This window comes from Lissotriton helveticus, chromosome 3_2, assembly GCF_964261635.1.
Source record: "Lissotriton helveticus chromosome 3_2, aLisHel1.1, whole genome shotgun sequence".
Classification (NCBI taxonomy): domain Eukaryota; kingdom Metazoa; phylum Chordata; class Amphibia; order Caudata; family Salamandridae; genus Lissotriton; species Lissotriton helveticus.
Window position 1 is genome coordinate 189536854 of NC_136062.1, and position 12306 is coordinate 189549159.

The 12306-nt window shown below is 42.5% G+C and overlaps 1 protein-coding gene across 7 annotated transcripts in view; it reads left to right on the top strand.

The window, feature by feature from the left end:
* Window positions 1–12306, top strand: part of PARP6 (poly(ADP-ribose) polymerase family member 6) — a 345720-nt gene that overhangs the window by 231365 nt on the left and 102049 nt on the right. For all 7 annotated transcript variants that reach the window (XR_013609848.1, XR_013609850.1, XR_013609849.1 and 4 more), the window contains one exon: window positions 5258–5337. Coding sequence is in view for 4 of the 7 variants with exons in the window: in XM_078685023.1 (XP_078541149.1) it covers window positions 5258–5337 (80 nt within the window). In the remaining 3 variants the exon portion in view is untranslated. The remainder of the gene's footprint in view (window positions 1–5257; window positions 5338–12306) is intronic.

The following is a 12306-nucleotide window of genomic DNA, read 5'->3' on the forward strand; positions in this document are numbered from 1 at the left end:
GGGGGAGGTGGTACCTGGTTCTGTATGTCCTTTGTCAGAGATTACCTATATCAAGATCTTTTAGATCATTGAAGGTACCGAGTTAGGACTTTTCTTGAGATATGCCAGTCTACCTATTTCCAGAGAGATATGTCTTTATTGGAGTTGTTCCAAATTTACATGTGCTGTAGCATCCTGCTTCCCTTTAGTCACAGGTTCCAGGCTCATGTCTTCTCACAAGGCCCTCTGATCTTGAACATTCATGAGACAATGTTTTCCATCTTTTAGGAGTCAAGGTCTTACTGCCAACTAGACTGATCCTTATCTACTTCTTTTGTGTCAGAAACTCTACAAGGCTATACCTTCTGATTTTCCAGGAGTGAAATCAACAACTTCTTTTCTTAGTAGTGCGCTTCTTTTGTACTGCTTTCAATTTTGTTTTTCCTGTTGTCTGTATACATATATAATGGTAATTATGTAATATAGTTCACTATTGCCATTCTGGGGTTCTGGTGACATCATAAACCATGAAGCCGAAGGCCGAGTGGTTTGTACATGTCACCAGAACCCCGAGATGGAGCTAGGACACCTTTTTTTAAAAACTAGTTTTATTTGGGTTTTCATATTCAGACATAAGGCAATATAATAAAATACATTTGCATCATTCTCAGTCAATATACAATCACTGTTCCAGAGGTTCGTAAAATAGTGGTGTACCAATTGGGCCATAAATTGGGCAACTCATCCACCTGCCTTGTGTGTGGTGTTGACAAACTTGGGCGCTAACACTAAACTGGATGGAGCTAGGACAACTTATTATGCTCCATATTTATTTTGTGGTAGTTTAGTTGTAAAAAGCAGTTTGTTTCATAGTACTGCTAACAATGGGTACTAATTTGAATTCGAATGTTTAGGCTTTGTTTATCATTCTTGAATATATGTTAATAAAACATTGGACAATGTTGAGGGTCAATGGAGTTAGACTAATCTGTGGCAGTAGCATCTACCATCTAAATATGGATGTACTGTATTTCCCCATTTCCCATATATTTCACCACATAATTCTAAATTATAATCTAACATAATGTTTCTTTCTCGAATGGATACAAAGAGTACTGACAGAATGTACCCCACAATTTGCATTTTGCTTCATAATTTAGGTAACTTTGCTGGTTAATTTTGACCTCCAGTTCGCATAATCCTAGACAATGTAAAGGCTGTGCAGATAGCTTTGGTCCTGTAATTATGGTGGTGAGCTCTGTATATTTGTCATATTTCATGAGTCCTTGTTAAATATGTATTTTTATAGCAATGCACATCAATGCACCAAAAGTTGAAATAAATTAATAAATAAAGATAGATAGATAGATAGATAGATAGATAGATAGATAGATAGATAGATAGATAGATAGATAGATAGATATTCACCAGGCTTCTGTTCCCACGCTCCCAGTACTCAAATATAATATGTCTTTTTTCTGAGTTTGTTGCTTTTTTCAGTTTAGCTGCGTTCTCTGGCTGATTGTTCTGCTTTATTCTATAGCTTTAAAAACGAGGTGGTTTCTGCATATTTTCTAATGATCAGTTCTCACGCCCCTTTCTCTCTCTCGCTCACTCCATGGGGCAGAATTTGGAATTTCTCTGGCATTGCACTCCTCCTTTTGATCACTAGCAGCACAAGCTTTTCTGTAATTTTTTCATTGTCTAATCGCTTTTTGTTTCTCTGAGCTGTGGAGTGTTATTTGGTCTTCCAGCTCATATTTCATGTCTCCAACCCAACCATTTTCTGAATGCTTAAATGCGGCTTACATTGGCGCTCCATTCAGGTTTCAAGATCTGAGTAAAGGGTGGCATTGGAACCATGACAATTATTGAAGTTGATGGGTGTTGTAACTCTTGTCATTTGTCTACCCTCTGTTAGTTGTTATATACTGGACCAGTTACTGCTGATGTCTCTGCTATTTTGTCTCTTGGTTCCTTATTAACTGATGGTTATCCTAGGGTTTGTGTTATGGTTCCTTCTTAGGTAAATGTTGTCCCAGCTCCTCTGAGTTAGTTCCATTATAGTTATTGGCTGTGCTAGCTCGTGTATATCCTTCATACCCGTGTACTATGCTGAAGTGTGCATGCTGATTTCATTACTGAGCACTTACACATTTCTCAGCTGCCTGATTATCGGTGATGGATGCGCTAATTGAATCGTTTTGAAGACTTTCCTACGTTTTGTGTAATGGTTACATATTGTTAATTGGTTGTTCATAACTCTGCTGTGTTGGTTACTTTATGGGTAATGTGCTTGCTTTTCCATGTTGATTTACTTACAGACGGTGGCTATGGAAGCTTTTGTGTTTTTGTTCCATATACATGTAACACATGCCAACTCTGTGTGTCGGTTCCATTATGGCTGATGGCTGCGCTAACTCTTATGTGTTGGTACCATTGTGACTGACGGCTACCCTTTATCTCAGGTGTATATTCAGTTTTGGTTGATGGATGGTGCTCCCTCTAGAATGCTATTTCCACTATGGTTGATATGGTCTAACATTATGAGCTATGATTATGGTAGTGTCTCTTTCACTTGTAATGCTGTGTTTTGTTTGTCCATATCTAGTTGCTGCCTGTTGTAGCTGTTGTGTGTGCCTTCTTCCAAGCAATGGTGATACATTCTTTTGTTGCCTATGGTTCTATTTTATATAAGGCTCCTTTGTGAGTGCTGACTTTGCTATTACCTTTGTACTTCCTTGGTAGCCAGAGGGGCTTTACTTTAAGTTCTGTTTTATTTTATAATCCCTGGAGTTTCTGCTAGTTGCTGTGTTTCTAATCCAATGGATGTAATGACTGTGATCATCTCTGGTTCATTTGCCACAGTTAGCTGGGCTGGTTTTTGTGTTTGGCTCTTTGAAAGTTGATTGTTGTGTTTTCTAGTTCCGTCTCCTCGTGCCTTTAGATCCATTCCATAGCTCCTGGCTGTTGTAGCTGTGATTGTTGTCCGGATAAATGGTGTTAGTTAGCTTTAACATATTGTTTGCATGACGTCAGCTACTGTACTTCCAGTTATTTGGTTTCTTTATTGAGTTTACTTTTTCATACAGCGTGTTTTTTCCTGAATTGCTGGGTCTTAGTTGCTTTGTTAATGTTTGTTTCATATTTGGTGATTTTGCTAGGACTTGCATAATACTTCCCACAGAGCTGGTGGCTGTGCTAACATTTGGTTTGCGTATTTAGTACATAATACGTGGTTGGTTCTTCTGATCTAGTGGCTACCTTACCTCTTGTGCTAGGTTCTTTCGTAACTGATGACCCAGCTAGTTAGCTACTCATCACTACCCACTTAAACAAAGTTCCTAGACACAAGTAATCACCAATCTGACAGCCTAAAGCTCACCCACAACTTATTCACCTTTCTCCACCACATGCAGCAGATAAGGCACAGATCATCCAAGAGGCACCTTCCAGTTCTAATGACATATGCAGGCTATGAGTTTTCAACTACCTGGAATGGGGCAGAAATTCCATCCTGATATTACTTGCCAGGGGAGCTTGGTTCAGGTTTCTAAAAAACCAAATGGGTTTCTCGCCAAGGAGACTTCTTTCCAATGTCCCTGAGGACTGGGTTTTCTAGATCGTAGCTCTGTGCTCGTTCTCTTTATTTAATTGTATCCATGACTAGGGGAGATGAACGAGCGCCCGTGCTTCCTCCTCCTTCTCTCTACTGTGTTAATTGATTAAGGTTTCCTACATTCAGATGCATTTAGCGATTTGTAGTAAAATTTGGAATAACATGCATTTTGCACATTTGTTCCTCTCAATTACCATCAGTGGAAGGCGAACAAAGACATTTGGATTTACAGCTATGCTGCAAAAACGGCCCTGTAACAAAAACGGCCCCCAGGAGCCCAAAACCGGCCCCCATGCGTGCGGCGCACCGGGGATTGCCCGGTGCCCACCATAATCATTTGGTATCGTTTTATAGCTTTGTTGAGCACTGTTGGAGTGGACTACTCTACCTGCTTTTACCAGTGAAAAAAATTACTAATACTTAGAGCATTTTCACTATTATTCCCTGTTCTGCTTATGCAGTTTTTTACTTAATAATTTCCACCATTTTTCTGGAATATCAATTTTGTCTTTCAATATTAATAATTATGTGATCTGTCAATTGTATTTCGTGGGCAATGCTCCTTCTGGCTGTGTTATTCTCTTTAACATTCCATGTTTAATGTTGAGTCCCCTGTCAAAATTATTCCGGTAATTCTGTGCCGTGGTATCTATGTGTCTGCTGCTCCTAAATCACTTTGTTTTATTCTGGCTGTATTTCAATGTCTGCCTACATTTCTTATCTGTATGTGGGTTTTCTTCAGTTCTCCATGTTGAACATACACGTAGAAATCTTTATTATCCTCTATTAACTCAGTTAATATTTATTTCAAAGTACAAAAACTTCATGAAACACATTACAAAAAAATCAAGATTTTGCTGTAGTCATCATTAACCAATATAACAATATTGCAGAGTGCAATGTGTGTCGAAATTGCACATTTTTGTAAGACAATGGTATAGACATATACCATGTCTAGTGTAAAAAGCATAGGTTGAAGAAGGTGGCTTTTCCACAGACTGTGTTAAGACCAAGTGCCATAGCAGAGATTAAACCACCTTACCTCTTGTGGTAACCATAATATTGTACTGGTAAGTACCACATGCTGTGTTTGTCATTCATACAGCATCACCTAGGTCTTATTTTAAACCATGAAGACCCTCATTCCAAATTGCTAGTAAACTTCAGTGGTTACTTAATGGGGTGTTTCCTAGCCCCCCGTGATTACATGTAACACAGTAATCCTGTGTGCCAGGATTTGTCCCTCAAGAATTCCCAGGAGAAAATCTGGCCAGTAATGATCAATAACAAGGCAAATCTAGTCTAGTAAATTCAATTTCCCTGGTTATTCTTGATCGTAAGTGGGCAACTCGTAATGGTGTTGTTTTCGAATCCCCCCAGAGATACTGTTTTGAGTGTCAAAAGCATCTCCATAGGCACATCTCCATTTATTTTTTCCCATACATTCTATTTTTCCTGTAACAGTGGTTCATATGCACAAATCCACGCATTATTTAGAACGGTGATCCCATTTCCACGTTTATCGTTTTCCAGCCAATTACCAGACCTTTTTTATGCAAATGATAAAATTTCATCTGCATTTCTATGTTTGTTGAGGAATATGCTCCATTATTCATTGTATATTTGGATCTTGTCAGAAATATTTTTCTCTTCTGACAGGAATGGGAAAGGGGCAGCACCGGATGCCATCCAAGGATGAGCTAGTCTTGAGATACAATCGCATGAACAGCATTCCTCAGGTAAGAAGGGGATCAGCTGGACCGCTCTAGCTGGTTGGGATTTGACTGCCAATCTTCAACCATCCTGTATGGACAAATGGATGGAGGTCGTAGAGCTCTGATCATGCTGTTGTCCTTAAAGCTGACATCATTCTGTATTTATGCAGCATTACGCATGAGTGTTGGATGGATAAAGTCATGGGGGTCACATGTAGGTGGAGCTCACTAACACATTTACTCTAGAGGTTTCCTTTGAATCCTACAGCGTCTGGCTGATTTATGGGGTACGTCTAAAGCAAAAAGGGGAGACTGCATTTTTTCCCTAGCAGTATAGATTACTTTAAAAAATGCTTAGTTTCACATTAAAAGATTATTAGAAATTCCAGAATTGGCACTTTCCCATAAGTCGAACTTAAGAGAGAGTGACCAAACCCAGGCAGCATTCCTGTTATTTGCCAAGAACAACAAACAAGATACAGGACAAACCTGGCCCAATGACATGCACCTTGATGGCTTTATGGCTTTGAACCTAAACATTCACCCTGGACACCAACCTCTCCCTCAAGTAACACATTGCAGAAGAAAGAAAGACATCCTACTATCCAGCTTTCTCTTCTAAAGAAAGTCAAACATTTTCTTCAAGCAAGCACCATCAGAACTGCTGATCAAGCCCTTTTACTCTTGCATATTAATGGTGGTAATGCCCTAGTCCCTGGTCTCCTGGAGTCCACACTGGTACCTCTTAGGGGCATCCTATACTTCGCAGCACACCATGTCTCATCCAGGTTCTGAAGAAATATTATCACATCACCCCCATTCTGATGTAATTTCATTGGCTTTGCATGCTACCCACACCATCTTCAAAACCAGCTGCATTATTTACAAAGCTACATTGACCAGCACCCTTACTTATCTTGCACACAAGATCACCATCTCTGTTGGTTCCTGGCACACCCGCAGTCAGTGCACCATCAAACTGCAGATCTAGAAACATCCCTTTATCCATGATACCTTGAACAGGAACTCCCACATGATTTTCTAAGAATCTGCTGCAAATGGTACAGGTAAGAGCTGTAGTGTTCCCACGGCCTGCTGCAGAAGATTCTAAAGGTTTGTCTATCCTTACCAATACAGCAGCCCAGTAGAGATGAAATACCAAATCCTTTGACACACAGCCATTTTCATGAGTTAGGATTACTTCATATTGTGTTTTACGCCTGCAGGCACTAGCAGTCAGAAACATGGTCATTGTGACCAGTGTACAGCGTACAGTGTCTCAACAAAATTCAGCAATTTCTCCAGAGCACACTCAAGCTTGGTTAAGCGAAAGGATAGTTTTACCTTCAGTGCTTTAAGTTTATTATATTTTATTTTTTACCCATGTTGAAAACAGTATATTCTATTACTCTCTGAATCAGTGTATTAACACCTGGTCTCTGTGAATGAGTACTCTTACATCGGTGCTGTATTGTTGTTCAGTAACTTAGGGCCTGATTTAGATCTTGCAGGACGGGTTACTCCATCCACAATGATGACGGATGTCCTATCCACCAAAATATAAATCCCATTATATCCTTTGGGATTTATATTTTGGCGGATGGAAAATCCATCACCATTGTGACGGAGTAACCCGTCCGCTGAGATCTAAATCGGGGCCTTAGATACAATACTACAATATTTTAGGAGACTAGCAAATTGGTATGTTTGTCAAATGTTATGGAACTTGGATTAATATAGATCTTTTTTTCATCTAAATCTTTAAAAATAATATTCAAGCAAAATCACAGTGGCCGAAAAAGATATCTGTAATTAATGTTCCTATTATTATTTTTAAATAGACTTCATATGTGTTGGAAATGACCCTTTTTGCACCCACTTGCCAGGCACTAACCTTCCCTTCCATACATGTAAGACATCCCTCAGGTAGGCTCAAGGTATCCCCATGGGCAGGGTGCAGGTCTATTTGAAAGGCAGGACATGTACTGGTGTGTGTGACGTTCTGTGGTGAAATACTGCCAATTTTGTCTTTGTAAAATGTAACATATTACAAGCATAGCTTCCCATTGAGACAAGACGGAGGAATAAAGTTTAGGCACTCTGAACTCAGAATTTAATAACAGATCTTTTAGTAAAGATGGTTTTTAAATTATGTGTTTGAAATGCCACTTTTAGAAAGTACAAAACACAAAACAATGAACCCGGCTGCGTACTACCGTACGCTCCTACTACTCATGGACTAACGAAAAGTCAACTCTTTCATCTGTCCGAATCAAATTTTTATTAGACCATTCCTGGTTCTTTAAAAGTTAATCAAAACAATTTTTTGGACTGAAAAAGAAACATAGACTATCAGATTCACACATGAACTTACATATATTTACAATTCACAATAACATACACTTAAAGACAAAAATGGACTTAGACACTGTGAAAAAAATTATTAGCAACAACTTGCAACATGACAAAATAAGCAAATTAATTGATACAATAATCTGATACAAAACATATTTTTAGAAAAATGTACATCATAATCAAAATTTAGTAATAAACATGAACATATCCAATGTTATGAACCACATATGTTATTCCAGCTCCAGCGTCAAAAGAGTATCTGAATAGTGTATCAATCCTTTAGACCATTGCCGGAGTGTCGGGACTGGACCCCTCATCCAGCACATCGCCACCCTCTGCTTGGCTACAAGGAGCCCTATATCCACCATCCTACGCAGTGCCTTAGGTAATTTCTTAGAGTTTCCCAGCAATGCTACTATAGGGTCAGGCATGAAGTCTGTCTCCAACACTCTCCCCAACTCACTAAATACCTCCACCCAATATGCATATATTCCCGGGCAGTGCCAAGCTAAGTGCAGAATATCTGCCGTCTGAGCATGCCATCTCTCACAAGACGCCTCTGCCCGGAGGCCGTACCTGCAGAGTCTCTCCGATGTATAATAGGTCCTATTGAGGTACTTGAAGTGAACAAGCCTATGCTGCCCGTGGAGTGAGATCTTCCTGGTGTTCATACAACAGTAAGTCCACGCGGAATCGTCAGTCGTGGTCTGCAAGTCACGCTGCCAAGCAAGCCTAGCCGCGGTGTATCTATTTTCCCTATGCGCAATGGCTAATTTGTATAAAGCAGTTATCATTTTGCGAGGGGTTTTAGTCTTGATCACGTAGGACAGTTCCCGCACTTCTGGGGGCCCTACTTACCCTGTGATACTGGAACCTGCTCAGCAGGTTGTTTACACCCGCCGCATCCCCCACCTGCTCCCAAGTCTTAACCACCCCCTCTTGGAAAAGATCACCAGCTACTTCTATTGACAGAGTGCGCAACTCACGGACCACTCCCCTGTCTCTACATGGCCCTAGCCATCGCATCCACTCAATTGGCATTATAGGGGAATACAATAGAGCTCCGTCTTGCTGCTGCATTATATTGTACCAAGCATGTCTGGTAGAATTAATAGAGTCTAAGATGCCAGTTGTGCGATCCAAAGGCTCAAATATCGTGGCCGGTAGGGGGAGTGGTTCCGCAAATAGTCTCTCCATGCGGAGGAAATGTATTTCTGCCTCACCATGTATTCAGGCCCGAGCATGAGCACCCTGCGCTACCCTATAATATAATTCAAAATCCGGCGCCCCAAGACCCCCCAAATAATATGGCAGGGTGAGAACGTTCCACTGTACCCTCGCTTGCTTACCAGCCCAGGCTAGTTTTATCATGGATTTACAAAGTCGCAGAAAGAAGGAGCGCGGCAACACTATTGGTATGTTCGTAAATAAAAATAGTTACCTCGGCAGAATCACAATTTTCATAATTGAATTTCTTCTCATCAGGGACAAAGGGAGGCGGATCCACAACTCTACATCGTCTTCAAGCCTGTCTATGGCTGTCCCGTAATTTTCCCGAAATACAATTTCTGAGTCGGTGTGCAGCCTAATGCCCAGATATCGAATAGAGTCCGTAGACCATTGCAGTGGATAGTTCATTGCGAATTCCACCGTTGCTGGAGTAAGGGGGAACACTATCGACTTTGCCCAGTTAACCATCAGCCCGACAGCTCCCCAAAGTGGATAACCTCCCTATTGACCGAAGACAAATTGTTTTCAGGGTCCCTCACATACAATAGTGTATCCGCATAGGTCGACACCACACTCCTTTACATCGGGAATCCAATCCCCTCATTGCCATGATACTCCCTTAGTGCACACGCTAATGGTTCCGCCACCAGGGTGTAAAGTAGCGGTGACAGGGGGCAACCTTGCCTGGTTCCCCTAGTTATGGGGAAGGGGTCGGTGATCATGTCCCCCCGGCGAATGCGTGCCTTAGGCCTTTAGTATAAAACTCCTATCAACTGTAAGAAGACCGTCCCCAGTCCCATTCCCGTTAGTACCTGCCTTATGAATGTTCATTCCACCAAATCAAAGGCTTTTTCCATAGCTAGGAAAACCGCTATCGCCTTATTTTCTTGTCGCACATGTTGAATTGTGCCGAACACAGTGCAACTGTTATATATAAGGTTCCTATTTGGTATGAATCCAGCCTGCTCCAGAGCAACAAGAATATTTGCCATAAGGGCAAGTCTATTAGCTAATATCTTAGCAAATATCTTGGTATCTACATTAAGCAGCGAGAGGGGGCGGTATGAGCTACACTCTTCCGGGGGTTTCCCCGGTTTAGGAATGGCGACCAGGAGAGCCTCCCTCATCGTCCGAGGCATCGTGCCCATAACACACATATCCTCAAATAGGGTGGCCAAATGCGGAAGCAGCAGATCTATGAAAGCCTTATAGAAGGTAACCGTTAGGCCATCCTTTCCCGGGGCACTATTGGTTCTCATACCCGCCAGGGCTTCAGAGATTTCATCCTTCTCGATAGGGTGCATTTCAAGTTCCCTGTGTGTATCAGGGAGGAACTCTAATTTAATATGCTCGAGATAGTTCACTATTTGCTCCTCAGCCCCATCTAATCGGGAAGTGTACAGGTCCGTGTAAAATTGTTTAAAGCGATCTGCAATTTCCGTCTCCTCCGTTAGAAGCATCCCTGGCGGTGACCTGATCTGCGATGTCTGCGTCTTATCGCGCCTCGCCTTCATCACTCGAGCCAGTACCGATCCTGGCCTATCTCCTTCACCGTAAGCTCTAGCCGTTGCATATTTACCCATATGTCTCACTTTGCTGTCAGCAGCGTCATGATACTCCTCTATCAAAGTTTTGATCTCAGCCTCCAATACTGCACCCCCCCCCCCAGCAGCCTGGTGCTGCTCCAAGTCATTCAGTTTTAGTTATGGGTCCGCTAACCTTTTCCGTATGGCCTTGAGCACGCCCGAGTGTTTGGACATTGCAATGCCTCTAATATATACTTTAAATGTTTCCCAAACTGTCTGAAAATTATCTACCGAACCAATGTTAGTTACAAAGAAAAGTTCCATGGCCTCTGCAAGCTCCTCCTTGAACAACGGGTCCAGCAGGGAATAGGGGGGAAACCGCCACTTGATCGACGGCAATCTTTTCTTTGGCGCAGCAAGCACCAACATAAGCGGAGAGTGGTCAGAGAGTGTGCGGGGCAATACCACACATTGGCGTACCTGGTCTAGTAGCAAGGATGAGGCAAGCCAATAATCTATGCGCGTGTATATATTGTGAAATGCTGAGTAATGTGTGTAGCCACCTTTATCGCTATTGCGAGCCCGCCACACATCGCGCAGATCCATACTAACCATAACACTGTGTAACCACCTCGCAGCCGCCAACAGCTTCCTAGCAGGGCCTGTCGATCTGTCTAAGTCTAGATTATGCACAAATTTGAAGTCGCCCCCCCATAGAATCCGTGCTTTCCTATATGGTTTAGTAACAGTAGCTAACGTCACAAAAAACTCAGGACTGTCATAGTTGGGACCATATACATTAACTATGATCAAGTCGGAGCACCGGCCCTGGCACCTAGATATGACATTTCGTCCGTCAGCGTCCGCATGCAACTGCGTGATAGTGAATGCTGTTCTGGGATTAATCCAGGTCAGTATCCCTCTAGCGTGCGATGTGTACCATGCTGAGTTGATGTTACCTGGCAGTCCCCTACTGCGCAGCATAGGGCTAAATTGCAGCAGGTGGGTCCCCTGCAGCAGATCAATATCCACGTGGTGTCTGTTCAGATAAATAAGCACTTTACGGAGCTTATGGTGATCGTTAAGACCCCTGACGTTCCAGGATACGGCTCGCATACAATCTATTGAGCCACCAGAGTTGTGTGTGCTATGTGACGCCATCACTGCGGCCTGCCTTCATCACGCAGTCTATGTCAGTGCATTCTCGTGTATAGTGTACCATAGCCAAAGACAAAAAATATTCCCGACATCCTTTACTCAAAACTAACTTCCCCCTCATCCCCACCCCCCTCCCACAGCAGACCTCCCCCAACTTTGCCGCATGTAAGCCCAAAAGGCACCCCTCCCTCTCATGGGCTCCCAAAACGTACAACAGCAGTGCAAGGCACACGAGGGCGGAGGTAGCTCCTTGTATCGACCTCTAGTGCTCAACTTCATTTGCTCTATCAAGCCCAGGCGCGCTTGCGTCTTCAACAACTATCTTCGGTATTCACGCTTAAGCATATTCCGCCTGAGGGTTTCATCCCCTCCGCAGGCTACTAGACTCTCTATCCAGTACCCATTCCGGATATTTGGTGCACAGTCTGCCAGCACTCATCCCACAGAGTCATCACATGTATGTTATGTTATGTTATGTTAATAACATTTATTAGGCGCAACAGCTGCCCCAGCAAAGGGGCGTCCTGGCGCCAGATCATGTACACAACACAACAGATCAGGCTGAAAAGAGGGGAAATCAGATAACAGGGGAAAACAAGTGGGTTTTAATGGCCCGTCTAAAAAGAGTCAGACTATTAAGGGCACGAATGTGCACAGGAAGAGAGTTCCACAGATCAGCCGCCAGAACACGGAAGGAACGTCCTCCCATCCTGCTCAGCCTGAA